The sequence below is a fragment of the Chrysoperla carnea genome, chromosome 4 (genome assembly GCF_905475395.1).
Source record: "Chrysoperla carnea chromosome 4, inChrCarn1.1, whole genome shotgun sequence".
Lineage (NCBI taxonomy): Eukaryota > Metazoa > Arthropoda > Insecta > Neuroptera > Chrysopidae > Chrysoperla > Chrysoperla carnea.
Window position 1 is genome coordinate 8,215,114 of NC_058340.1, and position 24,470 is coordinate 8,239,583.

Consider the following 24,470-nt stretch of genomic DNA (forward strand, 5'->3'; position numbering starts at 1 on the left):
ACCTATTACTACCACTACTTATTTCCTCCACGGTTCTTCTACATTATATGCTTTCAATAAAGTTGAGTATATGCTGTTGAATGCATCGAGAGCAGCCTATGATTATCGTAGCCGACTTAATGCATGTGGCTCATTTTAGATGCCATTATAACCTCTATTTAGCTTTGTACTTTTATTATCATTGTTAATATCTGCACTATTATTATACAGCGTGGCTTTTAAAACTATCTTTTTAAACTATCCGCAAGATATTGTAAAATGATTATATAAAAAAAATATTTTTGAAAAGTTTTGTAATCAAGGAAGGGATTACCATTGGAATCTTTGAACGCTACCAATCAAAAATGCATGTTCTTCGAGGAATTATCTAAAACACCCTTACCCTACAGATGAAATGTGCTGGACGGTTTTAGTCAAATCATGCCACATTTGGTAAAAGATTGGAAATTTTGTTGGTTTCAGTTTCGGAAATAGGTGATTATAAATAAACAAATTAAATTTTTTGGTTTTCCCAATACTTGTCACCATATGCTTGTAGGTATATTTTACAAGAATATTAATGCCTAAATACTTTAAGCAGCCTTGATAGTAAATCTCATATTTTAAAATTTTTAATTTATTTTATAAGTAAGCCTCTTATTTGTGAATAATAACTAACTAATCAAAAACTTAAAACTTATAAATGACCTCTAAAAAACACAAGTAAATTTCGATCGTGAATTCGACCATTTATGGTGATCGTGACTTTGTGACCGATTTGAATAAACTTACATTTTTTTTCGTGTTTCGCCAGTATCATTACGTATTCCAATTTTCTGGTACACATACCACAATGCTTTTTAAAAGTACCATATAGATACCAAGTACATATTGTCCTGGTAATGCAAAAATAACCTTTAACAGTATACCTAAAAAAAAACATGTAATAGGGTATTCTACTATGTTTGAAAAAGTAATTCAAAATGTTCCTAATAAAAAGCAACAAAAAAATATATTTTGGCAAAATAAACACGTTTTCTTGCTATAAAGTTAAATTAAATTTTAAACATTTTTATTCTCCCAAAAACGCTGTCTGCTATTTTGGTGACGTAATATTGGTAAAAACAGTCGTGTATGTAATTATTATATGTACAAAAAAAGTTGATGGTAACGTCACCTACAATTACTATGAAAGTCATCAACAAATTAGTAAATAGTGCATATTATTTTTGCCTATATGATGTCACATCATGGTGGCGTGTTTTTGGTTACGTGATATATCTACATATTAAAAATTACGAATTTTAATTTTAATATAATAAAACAATAATGTAAAACCATTATGATTTGGACGAAAGAAAGAGCCTTTAGAAAACATTTTTGTAAAATTTAAACTCTTAAATAATTAGTTCATATTAAACCATATTCGTTATAAAAGTGTGCAAATTTTATTTAAAATAAATTCACATAAAATATTATTTTTGTTGTTATTTAATACCAAGCAAAGAATAAAGAAACTTGACTGGAATTAATTATTCATTTTCAAGTACTTCAATATGATTACAATTATTTGTGACACTTATATTTGAACAACGAATTTATACTTACTAAATATACAGAGTCTTCGATTATAGTATCATTGTTAACCCTAAGAAGTATCATTGTCATTTCACATTTAGTAAAGTAATTCAAACTCTATGTACTTCCCATAACCCAGGTTGACAGAACCATGACTCAGAGTACGCGGAGAAAACAACTTTTCTTACAATTTTGAGATCGTTTTTCATAACTTTAGAACGAATAGCGTGATTTTTATAAAATTTGGTTTGGTGACGCTATTTTTCATACAAAACTTAACTCATATCAACACTTATAAGTAATATCAATTCATGGGCGTAAAATATAGGGTTTTTGGTAGTTAAAACCCACCAAATTTTTAAACTCGTGGAGGTAAAGGATTTTAAAAGACTACAAAAATTCTGATACAATACAATAAGACTTGATCGAAAATTAAAGGACTTAAACTAATAATGCAGGAACCAATACCAAGATACAACTGTCAAGATCATGACCAAGACCAAGATAATTTGGTCTTATTCAATTTCAAAATATTTTTTCTTTTGCCAAGTGCTAAGTTACAATCCAAAACTGATATTAATGTCTGTAATTTTTGAAAGCTGTTTTGCGTTTTCGACAGTTTAGTTCAGCCCCTCAATTTAGATGCCAACTTTTTTGAGGTACATACTTCGTGACCATGATGGATGGGTTCAAAATGTTATCAAAAACAAAAATACAAAAAAGTTGCACAAAAATTTCCCTAGGAACCATTCTTTTTTGGCGAGTTTTTTGAAAAACTTTGAAAAAAATGCAGTTTTTCGGAAAATTATTGATTTTCACTGATAACATTAAATGGAAAAGTTGATGATATAGCTCAATAATATTTATTTTGAAAAATTTCTCAAATGTTTCTGAAATTACTGCCAGGCAAGCTATTAAAAATTTTGATATTTTGTAGATATTTAGTCATACTTTTTTTACCACAAATTCGAAAAAAAAATGAATAATGAATAAAAAGTACTACCATTTTATATTATTACTAACCCCCACCCCCAACCCCTACCGTTTCCGAGAAAAAAAATTGGTGAATTTAAAAATTTCAGTTACGTATAACTAGAGAACGGATAACGGATAAATAAGATACATGGTCCAGTTTAGGCTCAAAATACGTAATTTTATTTTTTTGAACTTTCTCTTTTAATATTTATCAACGAAAATCAATAGTTTTCTTAAAATAGTGCGTACCTCAAAAAAGCTAATCTCATTTTTTGGCCGATTGAGGTACCGAGCTGGTAGGTATACAATTGTAAGTAGAAGACATTATACAATCTAGCATAATACTGTGGTGTCATAATATTATTATCTATTAGCTATGTCATATTACACAAAACACACATGGCTTGAAACACATATATTTCATAATAAGTGTTCTAGTATAAATATCTTGTAAAAAAAAATCATGTACTCAAGAGTCCTACATAGATAAAATACTTAAAATAAAAGGAACCGACAGCTATGAACATTTACCGACGATCAAATCGCTACATTTTTTAATAAGTTGATAAGATATTCATTTTTGTTGGTGTTGTATAAATGTTATTTTACATACGTTTACATATATTGGGGAAAAATAGATGTAACGGAAATACATGAGACTTATTAACAGAGAAATAAAAAATAGATGCTGATAGAAAACTTAGAACTTTAAGTACAAAAATTTGAAATTTCATAATATTTGAATTAAAATTATCGACATAAATCTGGTTTTCACATCTATTGACACTCCGAGCAACAATTATATGCATCAAATCAAATTTACATTCTATTTATTTGTTGTTATTTCCAACGGCGGTGTGGTAGGCTTGGTAGAGTGTTGGACTTCTACTCCATAGGTTTAAGGTTCAAAGCTCACGCAAGTCGATCACCGTCAATTGTTCAATCAATACACAATATATGATCTGGAAGTGGTTATCTGAGGAACGCATTACTAAGGGCACTGATGGCACAGTTCCGATTCGTCTCGACGGTAGTACAAGTACGCTAAGAATAACCCGCATCAGATCATTCTGTGGCCAGATTGAACAGCTGTATTGAAGAACAATTGAAGAGCCGTTTAAGCGGCTGTCTGATGGTGATAACCTCACCATCACATACAGTTTTTGTTTAATTTTTTGAAAAAATTTAACAAACGAACCAGATAGGTGTCAGTTGTTCGTGCTTTTGACTAAGGATACAAAGTACCTCAGTTCGTATCAAAAGCCGGATCCCTGGTAAATTTAAAAAAAAAAATTCATAAACACCAACTTTACAAACTTTTTTGTCTAAATTTTAAAAAAAACGAACCCAATTGTAGTGCAATTTTACCGTTAATCTAAGTCAGCTAAAGACCAATTGAGCAAAATTCAAATTTACATTCTATTTTTTTGTTGGGATTTCCAACGGCGGTGTGGTAGGCTTGGTAGAGTGTTGAACTTCTATTCCATAGGTTTAAGGTTCAAAGCTCATGCAAGTCGATCACCGTCAATTGTTCAATCAATACACAATATATGATCTGGAAGTGGTTATCTGAGGAACGCATTACTAAGGGCACTGATGGCACAGTTCCGATTCGTCTCGACGGTAGTACAAGTACGCTAAGAATAACCCGCATCAGATCATTCTGTGGCCAGATTGAACAGCTGTATTGAAGAACAATTGAAGAGCCGTTTAAGCGACTGTCTGATGGTGATAACCTCACCATCACATACAGTTTTTGTTTAATTTTTTGAAAAAATTTAAACGAACCAGATAGGTGTCAGTTGTTCGGCTGACACCGACTCCAAAAATAACAATAATTTTAACTACATTAGGTATATTATCGTTATTTTTTTACTTTTTAGTGTACATTAATTTGTTTTGGAAAAGTTTTTCTTTGAAGGCGGTTTTCTTTTTGTGTAAAGTTTTTTTTAATAGTTTTGGACAACATATGGACACCAAAGTTTTGTACAAATTTGCTCCCTCATGTTTACCTATATTGTTAAACAAAAAATGAATAAATTGAATTGAATGAACGACTCATTCATTGAATTTTTTATTATTTTCTACTTTTAAGTACAATTTTAAGTATTTTAAAATAAATTATTTTTTATTTTAATTTTTATTCTTTATTACCAAACCTATATCTCTTTCAATAAAGAATGTTAAAAACTAGGCTTGTTGATGAGCTCACGGTCTATATACCTATCCCTACCTCGATTACAACATAAAAGCACTGACTGTGCATGCATTTGAAAAGCTTGTATGTATAATGTACTTTCATCCCCTATAATCACAAGGGAGAGTGTGATAAAATTCAGACAACGCGTATCGTATATGTTATATAATATTTATAATATTGATTTTTCCCGATGTAAATGCTATACTTATATATATTTTTTTTTATTATTACGAAGTATAGCTAATATTTGGTTAATAATTTTTTACCTCTATATACATGGACGTGGGGAGGAGGGAACAAGGGAGTGCATTTGTACTCCTTTGTTAGGAGAGAAAATACACAAAAACAAGTGAAAACAAACAATTGACTGAGTTAATTGTTGAAATACCATGCATAGTCAGTGTTGATTTCTTTATCACATAACACATACAAACATGTGACCCATACATAACTGATAATCAAGTATAGTACATATTATAAAATTTCCGCCTAATTGACGCCCTCACGGGTAAACAGTGATGTTTACGAAAAAATGTTTGAAACAAAAGTTGTTTAATTTTTGATACGGAACATTTTTTACATTTAAACTTTTGTTCTATCTCTAACGTTTTACAAGATGGGTCCTACGGACCCAAGACCCAATTGACCTATGATGCTCATTAACGAACTTGACCTCACTTTTTACGTCCTGAGTACGCTGTAAAAATTTCAACTTGATATCTTTTTTCGTTTTTGAGTTATCGTGTCCACAGACGGACGAACGGACTAATTAGGTGATTTTATGAACACCTATGACAAAATTAAGATAATTTACCTATGACAAAATTAAGAGAATAAAGATAATTTAATTTCGAAAATAATGGTATAGGTTTGCCTGATGAATAAAATCGTTCATGGAAAAAAATCGATTAAAATTGATTTAATCAAAAATAGCAATGAATACTTTTCGATTGCAAAACTATGATAGGCGTGTTTATAAATCAATAAAATTATATAAAAAAGATGTCTCATCTAGTTATCAAATGAGTGAAGATCGACCTTATACCGTCTCCTGTACTACAACCTATATTGAAATCATGTGTGGAAGGCCTAAAATTTAACCAATTTCTCAACTATTTTATTATTAAAGCTGGTAAATAATTCCTTCACTTCGCTTCCACCAAAATTACATTTTTGAATTTCATTATTCTATCAGTTTTTGTAAAATTTATAAATTCTAGCTCCATGATTCCATTCCATATACCAGGAACCTAACCAAGAAAAGAGTTTTAAGTGCATTATCACACTCATAAAAAACATTCATCTCGGTCAAAACAAAAAATTCGATTTAAAAATGTTTTATTTTCTTTCATTCTATTTTATTAAAAAAAATTCGTAGAGCAGGAGCTGCGTTAGCTAAATGAATTCCATTATAGATAGAAAAAATAACTCATTTTCTTAAAATCGAATCATTTTTAATTTTTCAAGAATTTTTATTTCCAAAACTAAGAGTCTAGAGAAAAAAATTATAAGAGTACTTTTTTTCTTAAAACTGGTAAAAAAATATTTTTTTGAAAAATTCAAAACTTTGAATTAAGGGTACTTTGCGTACTTTCTCCCCCAACCCTTGTTTATCTATCGATTATTCTCATTAACGAACTTGATCTTTCAAATACCAAAACCCTTCTTGATACCCTTTTATCATCTATTAGGTAGGATCGATCGAACATTTGAAGAAATTTCAATCATCAGTACGAACATAATAGTTGGGCAATTCGCTAAAAATAGAAGTTTGAAGCATTTTAAACCAAAAACTTCTAATTTACAACGCTTTTACTCTTGAGTTCTTTGGGAAAATTTTTTCGGTAGGAATTCAAGTGTTAAAACAATGATTTTATCGGTCAAGCATCAACTAAAAAAAAAAAAAGATATAATGTTACTCATACAAAAATATGGGTAAAAATTGTAAGTAAACAGAAGCCTTTAACACATCTGCTTCTACATAAAAAAAGAAGAAATTTCTAAATATATTTATAACCACATAGCTGTCACCTACAATCGCTTTCCACATGATCACTTACACATAACAGTGATTTTAAAGCCCTGACAAAAAAAAATAAAAATAAAATTCACAATGCGTAAAAAATAGGATTGAGTACAAATTTGTCCATAAAATGAATCTTTTTTTTTAGGTATTTTGAGATTATTAACGAAGATATTCGAAGGTGTTTGTAAATATTCCTAGGCCCCCCAATAAAAAAATAATATCATATCATATTTTAGGTAACAGCAGCCCCAACCAACAACAATGGAATGGAAGAACACAAAGGAAAAAACGGGCTATACAAAGCAATAATAATAATAATAAACTCCGAAAAGTTGATTGTTCATTTTGTGGAACTACCAATGGTATTACAAATAAAACCGGTAATATTCGATCGATTCTAATGTCGACCATTTTGTTCAAGGGTTGGTCTTGTAGTGGGGATAGTAATACACCAATCGCATGCATGGAAAGGTGGAGTTTACTAATGCTATAGTACGTTTATCGTTTGCATCAAGTTAGTATCAATTGAGCATTGAAACAAGTAGTAACAGATACCTACAAAGTACGTTGTGATCGAGTATTTTACGTTACTTAATTTTTTTTTTATAAAGTTTTCTAAATGAACCTGTTAATTAACTTAGTTTTTTTTTTTTTGTTATAAATGTGTTAATTAATTAGCCAGTGAATTAAGTGTTTTAAATTTTTAACGGAAATTGTGCGGAAAACTTCATTAATAATGTTGTAAAATTTTTGTATAAAATAATTTAAAAAAATTCATCGGGATAAACAAAAGCGAAGAACCAAATACAGTTTTTGGGAGGGTTAATTTTTGTGTGTATATATTTTTTTTTCTTGTGGATTAGTGATTTCGAGATAGGCTCCTGTATGGTGATGTCGGAGCACGGTGGCTTGGCCATGCATCAGCTGCCTATACATCATCGTGGCCTGGTGCAGCCGAGCCTTGTTGTTAATCCTCATCCTTTATCAGCAAGCAATGATTCTTGTTCGAATATTGATAATCAAAATAGTAAGTGATAATTTTCTCATATATATTATTCAATTATAAGATATTTTGATACAAACAAAAAAATTCGTAGCGGAGAAGCTGCGTTAGCTAAGCGAATTTTCTCAGAGATTGAAAAAATATACCCATTTAAAAATCAACGAATATTGCAATTTTTTTTTTTTCAATAATTTTTTTTCGAAAACTAAGCGTTTAGAAAAAAATCACAAGAGTGGTTTTTTTTGCTTGAAACTGATCCAAAAAGAGCTCGATGGTTTGATATCTAGTAGGTAGGATCGATGAACATTTGAAGAAATTTTTCCAAAATTCCATTTCAAATTTCCTTCGACAATTCACTAAAAAATGAAAATGTTCCAACAAAATTTTGAAATTTTATTTATCAATTCATATATTCATTCTTTTATACATCTTTTGTGAAATTTATATCGATTTTTTGTACGGCTTGGGAAAAATTTACTATATCAAAGTCAGTTTTTTTAACCAAAAAAAAAAAACAGAACACTTTTCTTCCAATCCAAAATCGATATGAATTTTTCACAAAAAAACCTTCAAAAAAGAATAATTAATTAATAAATAAAATTTTAAATTTTTTTTAACATTTTCATTTTAAATCTTCAAGGTAGTACGATGCCATAAATGATACCAAAGATTTGAAGTTTTATTAATCAATTAATAATCATACTTTTATACGTCTTTTGTGAAAAATGCATATCCATTCTCTGAACGGTTTAGGAGAAATTAACTATCAAAGTCAGTTTTTTTTTTACCAAAAAAAGTTTTTAATTTTTCTGTACAGTTCTTAACTTTGGTATGATTTTTTAAGCTTAAGGTAGTACTATCGGTAATAGACATTGCATTCAGAATTTAATGAAACTTGGTATAGTTGTCCATAATTATATTATAATTAACCAGTTAAATTTTTAGGGGCCTTCAGAGAACTAAAAATCTGAACGTCCAGTTTTGTGAAATAAAATAAAATCTGTGATGTCCCATCAGGATCAATGTTAAAATATCTTTAAAATATCTTTTTTTTTTAGTTCTCTGAAGGCCCCTAAAAATTTAACTGGTTAATTACGATATAATAATGGACAACTATGCCAAGTTTCATTAAATTCTGAATGCAAAGTCTATTACCGGATAGTTACTACCTTAAAACTTGAGGAATATTGATAAAAGTACTATTGACTAAAAAACCAACATTTATTGCGGCTTCTTCATACCATGTGAAAAGGGCTGTTTTTAATAATTAATTTATCGTAAACCGTACAATCGACTTAAAATTTACACAGAAGGCATATTAAATACTCATGAATTGATACACAAAATTTCAGGTTTTTTGGTAACACTTTCGTCTTGGTATCGAAAAACCTTAAGGACGTTTTTCAAAAAATGAGTGTACGAATATATTTGAGAAGTTTCAAAGTAGTTTCAAACAATCCACCATGTTGGTGGATTCTGTTTGAAGTTAAAGAAAATTAGGCGAAAAATAAAAGGAATATTTTTCGATAGTTTTTGAAATATTTATTGGCCTAAAAAGGTTTAGAAAACACACAAATGCCATTATTTTGATTTCATTAAATGTATTTTATGGAAAAACGAGTGACGCTTGTTATACCTAACTAATAAAAATTGATTTTGTTATTAATAATATGTTCAAACTTAAAAGCTCAAATTTATAAATTTAACATATTTTAAAAAGCTCACAAATTATGAGGAACAGAACCTGCATTAGGAATTAGAACATTTTTTTTTTAAATTTTATACCTAAATTGTAATTGAATTATGAATTTTTCTCCGGGGAATTCAAAGATTTATCTTACACAAGGGATTTCCGCAAATATGATACAAAAAAACCTATTTTTTATGGTTATTTTAGTATAATGAATCATTTATTTTTAAAATTTTGGTTTAATTTGTTTCTTGGTTCGGAACTTATATCTGCTGAAAAATTTTATTGGCAAATTTTAATGAGAATTTTGAAATTTTAAAAATATATTTTTTTCTAAAGACAAAACAAAATTATGGAATTATTTTTTAACAATTTAATGAAATACGGTTGAGTTTAGAATTATGGTGGAAGCGACGTGAAATTTAGTTTAATATGTATAGAGGCAATAAGAAATAAGCTTTAATTTAGCTCAATGGATAAGAAAGTAGATTAATTGCAATTAATTAAAATGTGTAATAAAGGTTTAACGTTAGTGCATATTTTTTCGAATTTTTTTCTCTGACAATCCTAACAAGTGCCCTAATTAAAAATATACAATTTTTTAGTTAGGACCCTTGGAAATTTTTACTGTTTCACGAGCTTAAAATTGATGAATATCTGTCTTAGAAATAGTACTTCTTAAATCTTTTGTATATGATACTTGACAAAACGTAGGTATCGTCGCTAGACGCACAAAAATTATAGGCGTTTTTTTTTTGGGTTTTCGGACAAAATTTTGATTTTAAGAATTTTTTTTAAATAAATAACAAAAGAAAAGAAGAGTTTTTATCAATTGTTAGCTATGATGGTGAAATAAAAAATTTATCAGAGTCCCAATCTTAAAAGAAGAAGAAACTTTCTCAGCGGTGCTCGATTGATGTAGGACTAGCTAAGAATTACTACCTATTCCACAAATTTTTTATTCTGATGTAACAGATCTTAGAAAATGTTCTTACTGTGCGGCTATTTACCAAAAATTTTGATAAAATTTTGCATTCCTTACAGTTTACTTTCTGGTTCATTGTAATAAATATAAACGCTCGCTTTAAAATTAAAAAAAATTTAATTAGATAGGTAAATTTATTTTTTAATTCTTATTTTTTTATTTACAAATATTAAAATAATTATTGTTTCAAATGGGGCCCCAAATTCCAAAATTTCTATTTAAAAAATTTATCAGAGTCCCAATCTTAAAAAAAGAAGAAACTTTCTCAGCGGTGCTCGATTTTAGTGATGTTGGACTAGCTAAGAATTACTATCTACTCCACAAATTTTTGAATTTGATGTAACAGATCTTAGAAAATGTTCTTACTGTGCGGCTATTTACCAAAAATTTTGATAAACGCTCGCCTTAAAATTAAAAAAAAAATTAATTAGATAGGTAAATTTATTTTTTAATTCTTATTTTATTTACAAATATTAAAATAATTAATGTTTCAAATGGGGCTAGGTTTAATTTTGGCTCGAAATTTCAAAATTTCTATTTATTAATTCAAATTTTCTTAATATTATTAAACTTTAATATTGAATGAAATCCTTTTCACCCAAATTTGAATCTTTTACAAGGATTTCAAAGGTCTTATTTTTGAACGATGTATAAATTTCAGATATATATTTGAGACAAGTTATATGTTTATGCGTTGAAATAAAATTGAAAGACACTTCCGACGTCCCGTAGTTATTTCGAAAATGTGTGCCTTTCACAACAAGTGACACTGATCGCTCTTATTAGCTTTTATTTTAGTTTCATAAAAAGATAGGTATACTCTATGTCATTAAAATCGCACCTGTCAAAATATTCTAGGTGTTAAACACTTTGAATTTTTTTAACTTGAGCAATTAATTTTTGGATAAATTAATAATATTTGGGTGGAGAGGGGGGGGGGCAGCAAAAAGAAAAACTGTAAAAATATTTTTTTAATATTATATTTGATACACCAGCTTACCTAATGATTTATGTCTTGTTATGCTATTTAATTACCTATTATTTTATCTATTTACTATTAGATAATAATTAGTCAAAATATTCTTATCACATGTGTGTGTGTGTGTATGTGTGTGTGTGTATGTATGTGTTTATTTATATTTATGTTTTATGATAAGATTCTCAATCAAAGTTCTTTATACTTGAAATAAATTATAAATAAATCAAAATCATAAATATAGATTGTGATGTGTCATAGATCAAAGTCTATGATAAATCTTTATAAAATATTTTTAGAAATTTTCTATTTCAAAAAAAAAAATGCATGTGTAAAGGATGATTTAAATTGAGTTTCCTATTTTTAATTTAAAAAAAAGAACTTTAGCGAAAATATTTTTGTGGATACTTATAAACGTTTGAGAAGAAATTAAATTGTAGTAACTTTTATTTAGGTTCTATAGTTTAAATGCGTCAATTTGACCAATATTTTTCGAGAAATTGATACTTAGCGAAGCCATATCTTGTTAATAGCACCTATATATCGGATTCAAAAACTTCAAAGGAACTTCTTGTTCGAATATAAAGCTGTTTTCTTCTGTACAATAGCTATAAGCGAATAGGGAATATTCATAAATATTTTTTATATTTTTAATTCATTCTTTACACCTTTATAACAAAGTAAAAAATATCAATAATGCTTAAAAATGCTGTATTTAAGTGTAAAAAAATATTTAAAATACATTATAATTTTGAGATATTTAAACGCAGTTTTTTGGCGCTCTCGGTTGATGACGTATAAGTAGATCTGTCAATTGGTGACAGTTCAATGTATAATTTACATTTAAAAAAATGAATTTACAACACAGAATTTACACTCGTTATTATTAAGTTTTCTAATAAAAAGCTGTAGAATAGTATAATTTAATGAAATACTATATAAAATGTAAGTAATTAATATCATACAGTCTGTCAAAAAATTTGACAAGCCCGTACTATGATGTCACGTCCGTATAAAAATTTGAATTTGCGTTTTAGAAATTTTAAAATGCCCTCACTGAATTTGTACTTTTATTAATTAATTTTAAGTAATTAAAAAGATATTAATTACTAAAATAAAGTTGAAATGTCCAATCATTAAAGTAATGGAAAAAAAATATTTGAACCAAATTTAAATTTCATTAATATTCCCTATTCCCTCAGAGATTGAAAAAATAACACATTTTTCTTAAAATTGAAGATTACATTTTTAATTTTTCAAGAATTTTTATTTCGAAAACTAAGTGTCTATAGAAAAAACCACCCGAGCACTTTTTCCTTAAACCTGATAAAAAAATACTAAAAATATTTGTTATTTAGAAAAAATTCATAATTTTGTACTTTGCTTTTTTTTGTAATAATATTTCATAGGTATAATTTTTCGTCTCCGAATTTCAGCAATTAACAAATTACATTGAAATTTATAATCACTTAAACAATTTAAAAATTTGATAAAAATTCAAGGACAAAAATATATTTTATTACAAAAATAAAATACCTATCACTTCCTTTCTTACAACTTTCGTCCAAAGAATTTATTGGTAATTTTTTTTTTTGTCATTTGCATTGACAAAAAAAATTTCATTCATAAAATTTTGTTGTAAAAAGGACAATTTTTATGATTTTGAACAGGACACACTAACTGGACAATACATACAGACATAACGATAGCCATAGCTGAGCAGGCTTTGACTTAACTTTGGTTAACTCTTTATGGATTTAAACAAAAAAGATATGTTCTGAAGTGTTTAAAATAATTTAACAAGAGTGTCCACCTGTTTAGAATCTAAACAGAAAATAGTTTACTGTTCTTAAAAGGAAATAGGAATTTTAATTTACCATACACATCCCAATGATAAGGTTTGGGAGTGGGCTTCATTCATTACATTGGACCTGGACTCCATATTTTTAAAAGCTATTATGGCTGACTACAAATTTGAAAAGTATGGCCCAAATTTAGTAGAATTCCATACTTAGTTTATCAAAATTGGATAAAATTTGAGTGTGATAGAGCAAAATTAAATTTTTTGGATTCTGATGACGTCATAAAGTTTAAAAATTTTATTTTCTTGATAACACAGGTAAGTTTTATCCGATCTTATTGGAATTTTTTTTGAAATCCACTAATTTTGGGTCATTCTTTTCAGCTGCAATGCCAGTTTTTTGCTAGCTATCACTTATGTGCCTAATTGCGGGACCTGGACTCCATATTCTTGAAACCTATTAGAGCTAGGTTAATTTTGACCACAAATTTGAAAAGTATGGCCCAAATTTAGTAGAATTCCATACTTAGTTTATCAAAATTGGATAAAATTTGAGTGTGATAGAGCAAAATTAAATTTTTTGGATTCTGATGACGTCATAAAGTTTAAAAATTTTATTTTCTTGATAACACAGGTAAATTTTATCCGATCTTATTGGAATTTTTTTTGAAACACACTAATTTTGGGTCATTCTTTTCAGCTGCAATGTCATTTTTTTGCTAGCTATCACTTATGTGCCAAATTGCGAGACCTGGACTCCATATTCTTAAAAGCTATTAGAGCTAGGTTAATTTTGACCAGAAATTTGAAAAGTATGGCCCAAATTTAGTAGAATTCCATACTTTGTTTATCAAAATTGGATAAAATTTGAATGTGATAAAGCAAAAATAAATTTTTGCTCTATCATTTGCTCTTGCAATGAATGACAAGTTTGGTTATTCATTACATGATTATACTTTTCAACGATAAATGTTTTAATTTTTTAAAAATAATTTGCAGGATACTCTGTATTTACACTGAGTGACTCTCACCTCAGAAAATACGTCTCTTTCTTATTCTCATTGGAGGATACGTAAACTTCCTGCAAAGCTTACTGAGTAAATAGAGTAACCGGTGCCCAGCTATGGGACACTACGATAGCCCATATATAAATAAATACGATAGTTGTTTATTTTTTTTTAGTGATTTACTACTGTGAGGCCTTAAGATGACATGTTTAGAGACCCGCCCGGCGCTAGAATCTGTCTCGGACTTAAGGCGCCTCTTACCTTGTAATACTTATCGCTTCTGTCCACAGCTGTATTTAGGTATACAGATACTGACCATACACACACATACAAACATATATTTTATACACAAAATTAATAAAATACAATGTATAAGATTATGTACATTTTGAGATGCATCATTATTACACATTAAATAAACTAATTTAATCTTAGCTTCATTAATGAAATCTGTCCATCTGTCTGTCTGTCTTGAGTCAGTCAGTCAATGTTGTGCTTCAATCACTTCAATCATTTGTATTTAAATCGGATTATTTGTTTATTTGTCTTATAAGATTTTTTTAGTTTTAATTTAACTTAAAATACTTTAGTCAAATAATTTTTTAAGGTAGTACGAGCATCATGGCAATTTTACATTTAGGGTTGAAATTATTTGTGTCTTATTTTCAACATTGATTATGAATTTCGTTATAACTTCATGAATGTAGACGAAAAATAAGAATAAAATTCTTCGATATCTGCTTTGGTTTTCGCAATATCGAAAGCTAGAGAATTTAACAAAATTTTCAATTTTCGATATTTTGAAAATTACTCCATATGTCGAAAAATTTTATTCTTACTTTTCGTCTTATATTGTCAAGATACAATATAATTCACCATCGAAATTGAAAAAGTTAATTTCTTTAAATTTTTGTCCCCGCTACCGTGCTCATACATCCTTAATTAGTCGGACACAACGGATATTTTTTGTTTTTAATATTTTATTACGGTTTTAACTTTAAATTAAATAGATTTTTCTTTCCACCGATTTGTTTTGGAGAAATCTATGAAAACACATCATCCATTTATCTTTTTACCATAAAACCAATGTTAAATATGCCTACTTTTGAAGTCATTTATTTATTTAAATAATCAGGCAACCACTCTTAAAATTTTCAAAATTGATTAAGACTTAGTCCAACTTCATATAAAACAAGTGAAAACAAAAAATTGACTGAGTTAATTGTTGAAATACCATGTATAGACAGTGATGATGATGCAATCGTTTGTTTTTTGACGTCACGTAAATAAAGAAAGATATGAACTCTTAAATAACCACACACACATAACTGATATTCCCATATTAATACATACTATAAAATTTGCACACTAATTAGCGCCCTCGTGGGTATACAGTGATGTTTACAAGAAAATATTTCAAACAAAAGTTGTTTATTTTTTTATAAGGAACATTTTTTGCATTTAAACTTTTGTTCTATCTCTAACAGTTTACAAGATGGGGCCTACGGAACCAAGAACCAATTGACCTATATTGATCATTTACGAAGTCGACCTCGCTTTTTACGTCCTCTTCCTTACAATTCCATGCTATAAAAATTTCAGCTTGATATCACTTTTCGTTGAGTTATCGTGCTTACGGCAGACAGGCGGACATACAACCGGTATTGAACTAATTAGGTGATTTTAGAAACACCTATACCAAACTTTTATTCGTGGTATCAATATTTTTAAGCGTTACAAACTTGGAACTAAACTTAATATACTATGTATATTTCACATTTACATGGTATAATATGTATATTTCACATTTACAACTTCTTTATTTCGAAAATAATTCAATTTTTTTAATTTTAGACCTTTGAACGTATAGATAAAAATCTCAGCGAAACAATGATTCGATAGTAAATTTTAGTTCCATCAACTTTACTTACTATAAAACTTTCTCATTCTCCAATATTATTTTTTAATTAATAACGATAAATTAACGAAGTCTTTACTCGTTAACGGTTCTTTCTTCTTACAATTCCATCCCATTTTCACCACTTTTCTGCCACCTTGTATAAGTGTATAGTATCTAAGTATTTCAAATTTTATGATCAATGCACTTTTTTATGCTTTAGGAATAAATAAATATCTGCAATAAAATACAATGTCTGTCTGTAATCTCACTGTATGATAGATAAACTTTTTTTTTTGTTAAAGTAATAAAAATAAAATAAGTCGCTTTATAAATATTTAAAGACCATTCGTAGATAGATAGATACTTTTATTAGGTTGGTATTATTAGGCATTGGCGTCTTAACTTCTACTTACTTCAAGTTCAACATTAATCATTTTATTGGGAGTGTTAAACATATTATTATTAATTAGTATAGGTATTTGCATATTCATAAACCTACCGTCACTAAGGTCATTTTCAACATATAAATTTACTTTAAATATGGTGTTATAAAAATTTGTTAAAAAATCGAGGTGTCGTGGGCACCCGGTAGGAACTATATTCTTTCGTACCTTGTACATTATAAATGTAGCGCTTACTTTTTTTATCTACCATATACTTCGCTGAAAATTTAATTTATTAATTTTAGATGTCAAATGATTGTTTGATTCTTTAAAGAATTCAATTTTATATCTACTTTTAGTTTTTATTGTATGAAATAATTGTAGTATTAGTTTAAAAAAGACATATTTCTGATTTAGTAGTCAACCCAATATGTGCGTACAATACGTTTGGTTTGATCAGGATATTTATTATAACAAAATATAAAAATTGCAATGTACTCACTTCAAATTATCTCTGTTTTCTTTAACACTTTGCCGAGAAAATTGTCGGCATAGTTTCCTTATTGCCCTTCTTTTCACACTTCTAAAATAATTTCTTTGTAAGTCGTAATAAGTCACAAAAAAATATACACATACAGCATTTAAGATGGAGACACATCCATATTTTCGTAATTCATAGGAATATCGATTTGAAATTTAGCATAGTCACAGAAGGAGATTCATTAGGGTAATTTTTTTTAAGTAACTTAGCCAAAATTAGAAGCCTAGGTACTACAAATTGAGAAATAGGACCGATTCTTAATATTTTATCTATCGTCAGAGATGGTTTGAGATATTAAAAAAAAAAAATTTAAAAAAGAATATTTTTTAATACTCGGATACCTTCATTTTCATAACAAAATTTGCATTTTTATTTTTTTCATTATATTAGTCTTTATTCAAAATTATTACACTTCATTCAATTATCAATTTGTCCATAGTTTTTACATTCCATGTAGTCGTAGAAACGAGAGACAAACTTTCAAAGGTCGAAAAATTTGACTAGTAAGTCGGATTTGTGTCGGTTTTCGGCATTCAATTCGTTAGAGATATAATTCCAAGAGACGACGGGGATGCTGTTTACACTGGGTACCAGATACCAGGTCTGAGAACAATTCTGACGCAGAAACCCCCGATTAACAAGTTTGGAATCATTTTCATCACTTAGTAACCGAATTGTGAATTTAGTATATTTACGGTTAATTTAAAATGCGTATTATTTATGCAAATTGCATAATTTTTAATTTCTTATAAATCAATTTAGGTCACAAAATTCGACACTCAAACCGAATGCCGAAAATCGCATTCAAATCCGGCTTACTGTTCAAACTTTTCGAACTTCATTGCATCGTTTCTGCGACCAATAAATAGCACTCTAGTTATCTATGGAATGTAAAAAATGGACAAATTGATAATCCCTAATTTTCGATTTGTATTTTCGGATCCATTATAAGAACTTCTTTAACATGTTATTAAATTCAAGGACTAAAGTGTTTCATCATATAAAAGACCAAAAAATTATATAATAACTATATGTGAATAAAGTAGATAATTCCTAATTTGTGGAGTATTTTTTAACCTGTTCTTTTTTCGGTCGTTGCATATCAATCAACGATTTAAGATCAAAAGAAAATGTGCCGTGGAACTTGTATGTGTAGTAAATTTTAAAAACTAAAGTTTTCTTTCTTGTATCATATACATATTCTTGGTATAGGTATATTATACAACTTTCCAAGTATTTAATTATAATATTGTATATTGACAGAGTTTTTGTCCATTGGGAAATGGCATTGATTAACTTATGTACCATAACTTTACCTAACTAACTCCCTAGAGATATTTATATGTAACCAGCTACCAGATCAGACCAGACTGTGTGTTTAAATTATACCTACTTATGTTTAATTTCAATTGTAAATCAAACATTATTAAGCTTTTTACTCTTTGTAAAAGCTCTAGATTATTCTAATTAAATATGATATTTAAAATAAATGCAAGCAATAGAGCTGATTTCAAAAAACAGAAGACTCTATAATTAATTTTCTTGTGAGCAATTACGTTTTGAAAACGACGCCAATTAATCACCTTTTGGAAAAAAAGAACGTGGTTAATATCGACTTCAGAAAAAAATTTTTTATCAAAGTAGATATATATAGACACAAAAGTTAAATTTGCGAGCTTTTTATTTTGCAACCATGTCGATGGTTCCAAGACATAGTTGATCTCAAATAGTTTTTGTTCAATTTTAATTTTGAGAAAGATTTTTCACCATTCGTTTTTCGGTCTCACATTGTGTGTGAAGAGGCCTTACCAAACACGTGGCCCTGAGCGGTGGCCCAGATTTGCCGCATCTAAAATCGTCAATGGTAACAATCAATTCTCCCCCAGGTGGAATTTCTGGCTACGTGCTTGACTGTAACTATTCAACTTATGTTAAAAAAAAAGCATAATATAGGCGCCAAATAATAATAATCTCTATCATTTATATCATAAAAAAGTAGTTTAAGGATGTACGAAGGCCAGGACAATTTTGGATAAAAGGCTTTACTTCTTTTATATGAAGATGGATCAAGAATAAATCAATTCTGAAAAATTTAGGTGGTGTAACCCGATTATTTAAATAAATAAATTATTTCAAAAGTAGGCATATTTAACATTGATCTTATGGGAAAATTGTAGATAGATGATATGTTTTCATAGATTTTTCATAGATAGGTGGAAATTAAAAACAAACTATTTAAATTTGAGTTAAACGATAATAAATTATTGTAGACAAAAAAAAAAAACCCGTTGTACCCGACTAATTAAGTCGGTTGGTATATAGTGGAGGCACAAATTAAAATAATATATTTTTTCAATTTTGATGGTGAACTATGTTATAACTTGACAATATAAGATGAAAATTAAGAATAAAATTGTTGGATGTCTGGAGTAATTTTCAAAATATCAATAATTGAAAATTTTGTTTAATTATTTAGCTTTCGATGTTCAAAAACCATGGCAGAATATCGAAAAAAAAATTTTTTTTTGTTTTCGTCTACATTCATGAAGTTATAACAAAATTCTTCATCAAAGTTGAAAATAAGGTACAAATAATTTGAATTACAAGTCTAAACTCGCCCTGGCGCTCGTACTACCTTAAGAAGCTTAATAATAAGTTTATATATATTTTTTTTTAATAAAAAAATAACGTAACGAGATATTTATCTGTATAATCTGACATGATGTCACATTAAGTCGATAGATATCTGGTTTACCTGTCTTAATAACGGTAGCTGAGACGATAATCAAGTCTTAAACTTTAAAAAAAAAATATACACATGATATATTCTTACGTTTATTAGCTATATACTTAAATGTTTGTTTATAAAAAAATATATATTTACCCGTCGGCTGAGTACCTACTACCTATCTGTTTGTATAGTGTTTGTTTTAAGATTTAACGCAAAAAAATTATTTTAAATCAATTCAGAAGGCCAATTCTACTTAAAATGCTGGCTGATGCAAAAGTAAACGGTACGATTTTAAACTAAAACATGTGAAAAGAAACAAGAGACTGAGTTAATTGCTTAAATACTCGTGTGTGTTACTTTCATAGACCACTAGAAAGAGTAGGCTATTTTTTATTAGATAATCCTTTCATAAGTTTGAACAGCATTGTATTAAGTTAGTATATGGTTTATTTATACGCATTTATTTACTTAACGCCTGCCTGCTGAAATCCATGTTTTTAGCCTATTATCGTTGATATATTTTAAGTCATCAATTCTCGTATGGCATGATAATTTTTGAAATATTGAGTAGTAAATTAATAAGAATATAATACTAGTAAATTTTATACCCTATGTATATGAAATATATCAGAGTATGTTAAGTTTAATCCCAAATTTGTAACGATTAGTAAATATGTATATTGATGCAATAAATTAAATCTCCTTATTAGTTCATTTCCGCTTGTCAACCCGCCTGTTCGTCTGTCTTTACGATAATTCAAAAACAAAGAGAGATTATAAATATGAAATTTATCTATCGTATTCAGGACGTAAAAAGTAAGTTTGAGTTCGTAAATGAGCAACATATAGTACAATTGGGCATTGTATCCTTGAGACCCATCTTGTAAACTGTTAAGAGATAAAACAAAAACAAACAAAAAAATGTTTTTTATAAAAAAATGAACAACTTTTCTAAAACAACATCGAAAAATTGATCTAGCTACGTTTTTTTCTTAGGAAACGTCGTTTTATCCATGTTTTCCGGAAAAACTCAAATATTGACTGCAAAATGTGACTCTTCTTGACATCTATTGGTGACGAAATAAAGTACTTTACCGGGACATTCAAATTGGTATTTTTGTGGAGATAGTTTAAATGATTGTTATATTAGTGTTATATTATTATATTAGGATAAAATTTGTGCCTTTTTAACTCAAAAAACACCGAAAAAAACTTGGTCGTCCAGGTACTGATACTTAACTGAAATCGGACCAGTGCCAAATCTACTACAAACCAGTCAGATCCAGACAAGATCAATATAATTTCGATCTTGAGTGAAGCCCTATTATATACACACACTAAACCTGCATCTAATTTAAAATATGTATAAAATACAATTGAAAATTTTATAAGATTGGATTAAAATTTAAATTTCACAAATAAAATAATGTTGCTATATATTTCTCTTAAAAAAAATTTTCAACTCTTTTTTCAGACATTCTTTAAATGGGAATTTGGCACGCCATATGACTAGTCCATTCAGCATCACACATTTAAGTTAATCAAAAGGATATGCAACATAAAATAAACAAAAAATTAACGTTCTTAAATTCTCACATTACTTTCATAATAATATAATTTTTTATCTCCTATCGATATAGGTAGGTAATTTTAAACGATTGTAATTATTAACCTCAAACACGTTAATGTGACTTTAGGTTCGTAAGATGGGACAGATCGCCACCAAACAAAACTATAATCCTAGAGTGAAAAGTTTTATGCTTTTCTCACCAATTTCTGAGCCAGAAAAGTGCCCATTTTTACAGCATTGAAACAGACCCTGCGCTACGTTTATTGTCAGCTATATTTTGTATTATAGAATTGAGTAGGTACATGGAAACTATATCTTTGACGTGGTGGATCTCATCGCGAAGAATAAACTGGAAGATCTCGACCCCAATTAGTTGAACTCTTTCGATTTTTATTTAGAACTCGAGTTACTCCGGTCTCTTGACGTACCAATCTTTTTTTTTTCGAAAAAAATCTTATAGTCGATTGATAAAATAGTTGGTATAGATTTCTCTAAAATAGATATTCTTACAATTAAATAGGAGATCGGACTAAATTTTTTTTATCACTTCAGATGAACAATTCTCACTTGACGAATAGAAAAGTGAAGTTAGTTTTTAAAGATCTTTACTAGTATGCAAAATATGAACGTTTGAAATTCCTAATTGATGTCCACTAGTGGCGTCAGTCGTGGGTATCGCCATAGATATTACATATAAAACTTTGTTTTGCTAAAACGAGATATGGTCAACCTTTGAATAAAATATTTGCTTGCTTATTCTACTTCTACGGTTTTTAATCAATTCAATTTTCACTTTCAAATGTTGTCATGGCATCAAATCTAGTTTTACATTTTTATGGGTTATATGGACAATTTGACATCAGGATTATCCCCAATTAGGCAATATAAAATAAAAATTGTTCCAAATTATGTACTTCTTGTAGGAACGAAAAAGTAATGCTATGATGCTATAAGAATATATTATAACAACTTTTCCAAATTTGTGTATTCAACTGATTTGCTGATTCATCCTTTTAAGTACCCGTTAATATCCCATTATACATATATGAAAGTAAATAATATAGAATTGCATTTTATCAAAGAAAACACGTAATGAATAAAATTTAAAACCACCTCTAAATATAAATAGATATTTATGCAAAGCATTATTTGAATACACACACACACACACACACACACACACACACACACACACATATACTGAAACTGAAACGGACTGCAACCAGTGGCTTTATCATCGCATCAACTTATTTTTAAAAATAAAATCAAATACATAAAGCAAGTAATAACGAACTGTGGTGAAAAAGACATTTGCTGCCAGGCCAATAACTTTATTAATATAATGTACTAGCTGTGAACTATCCTCTTTGCTGGGCAGCTAACCCACTTTCACCTCCCCTCCTCATATCCCCTTGCGTAGGGGTTTCAGTTTTGTAATGTACACGTCATGCTCTTTCATTTGATACCCCACTTGGGTATATTTGAAAATTTTCGATTATTCATTCCCACTTTCTCGCTCCACCGTTCTGCCCTCTCCGAAAGTTAAGAAGAGAAACAATCCTTGAAGCTGTGTGTATGCCTTGTCTATATTTGAGCATAATCGATGCACAACTTTTTAAGTTTTTGAAGAAAATCCCTTTCAACGTCTATTTCAACCTCTTACTCTACTATATTATGCATGTACTATACATAAAAACCGCATCAAAATCTCTTGCGCAGTTGCGTAAGAACTAAGCATACATAGGGACATGATAGGTACAAACAGCGGCAAGCGACTGTGTTTTATACTATGCATTGATTCATTAATTAATTATTGTAAAATTTTTTAATTTTGTTCATGCGGGATAAGGAATTCTCTTTCCGCATGTTCCCTTGTTGCAAATTTAGTTTCTGGTTCGTCAACATTACTTTAAATTTACTTGTCACACTCAACTGATAATTTATCAATGAACAATAAGCTATTGGCCATTGCATTGATGATCAGGTATAAAGAGAGAATTTTATGGATCACATATTAATTTAAAAGCAAGTGAAAGGACCCCGCAATATTCGATAGGAAAATGGCTTCTGTGAAACTTTTTTTAACCCACCTTTAATGTATGTGTAGTGTTTTTTCTAATCCACTTTTGATTGCCCGTAGCTCGAAAAATACTCATTAAACATTTTTGTGGCTGTGAGAGCTTTTTATCAGAATGACCCAAAAATTTTAGAGTGGACTAGAACAAGTATAACAGAAAGAAATTTTCCTATCTAATATTGCGAGGCCCATTACAAAATTTTAAAAACTCCCGACAAATCTTTCGGGAATTTTGGAACCCTTAACTTACTCTTTAAGCATATCTAAGAACGATCTCCGTTAAATTACCTTTTTCCTTAGAGCTTTCTACAAACTGAACCGATTTCCTCCATCCAAACTATGCAACTTTTGCTTGAGCTATTTTTTTAAGTTAATTACAAAACGAGCTATTTGCCATAATAGATTAAAATGTTCCACTCTGTATGTGTAGCTTGACCGTCCGTAGCTCGAAGTTAAAAAATTTTGTGGCCATGATAGCTTTTGACCAGAACGACCCGAATTACGTTTTGGTGGCGGTTTGAAAATGTTTCTTAGAAAGCAATTTTCTTATCTAATTATGTGGGGTCCTTTATCCACTCACATGCTGAATAATTTGAATTGTTTTAACGTTGTGGTCACCTCAAAGGAAAAGGTATCAAATTATTCAGTTTTCGTGGTGAAAACAAGAAGTGCCTATCCTAGCACTTCATATACATACTTTGTTATTTGAATTTGTAAGTTGACTTTACGAGGATGATGATGGTACTGAAGAAGCAAGAGGGACAAAGAGGGATAAAAGGTGGTATATGTTATGGTACCATACATTAAAAGAATCATTCGTGATCGTATGTATGTTCATGTAACGACATTCCATAGCGTGCCGATCAACAACTTGCGGCATCGCTTTACCGTCCGCCCGGCGCCCAAAAAAACTTCTATTTCAATGTTTAATTTACACTTAAAAATTATGTCCATTTTTTTTTTTTGGTCATCTCATTCAAGATTCACCGTACTTTGAGTTGTATTGTTTTTATGCATAAAAAAAAATATATTTTTGGTCGTAGGTTTA

At 28.9% G+C, this 24,470-nt stretch overlaps 1 protein-coding gene and 1 long non-coding RNA gene across 2 annotated transcripts in view; one reads left to right on the forward strand and one right to left on the reverse strand.

Moving 5' to 3' along the window:
• Positions 1-1,364: 1,364 nt before the first annotated feature.
• On the reverse strand, positions 1,365-17,328 carry LOC123297798. The gene is made up of 3 exons (XR_006535252.1): positions 17,276-17,328; positions 11,429-11,436; positions 1,365-1,375 (listed from the first exon to the last, which is right to left on the reverse strand). It is a non-coding gene; the product is annotated as an uncharacterized LOC123297798 (long non-coding RNA).
• Positions 7,493-24,470, forward strand: part of LOC123297797 (insulin gene enhancer protein ISL-1) — a 59,496-nt gene continuing 42,518 nt past the window's right edge. Inside the window, exon 1 of the mRNA XM_044879586.1 lies at positions 7,493-7,785. Within this exon, the coding sequence (XP_044735521.1) occupies positions 7,644-7,785 (142 nt within the window). The 5' untranslated portion in view covers positions 7,493-7,643. The remainder of the gene's footprint in view (positions 7,786-24,470) is intronic.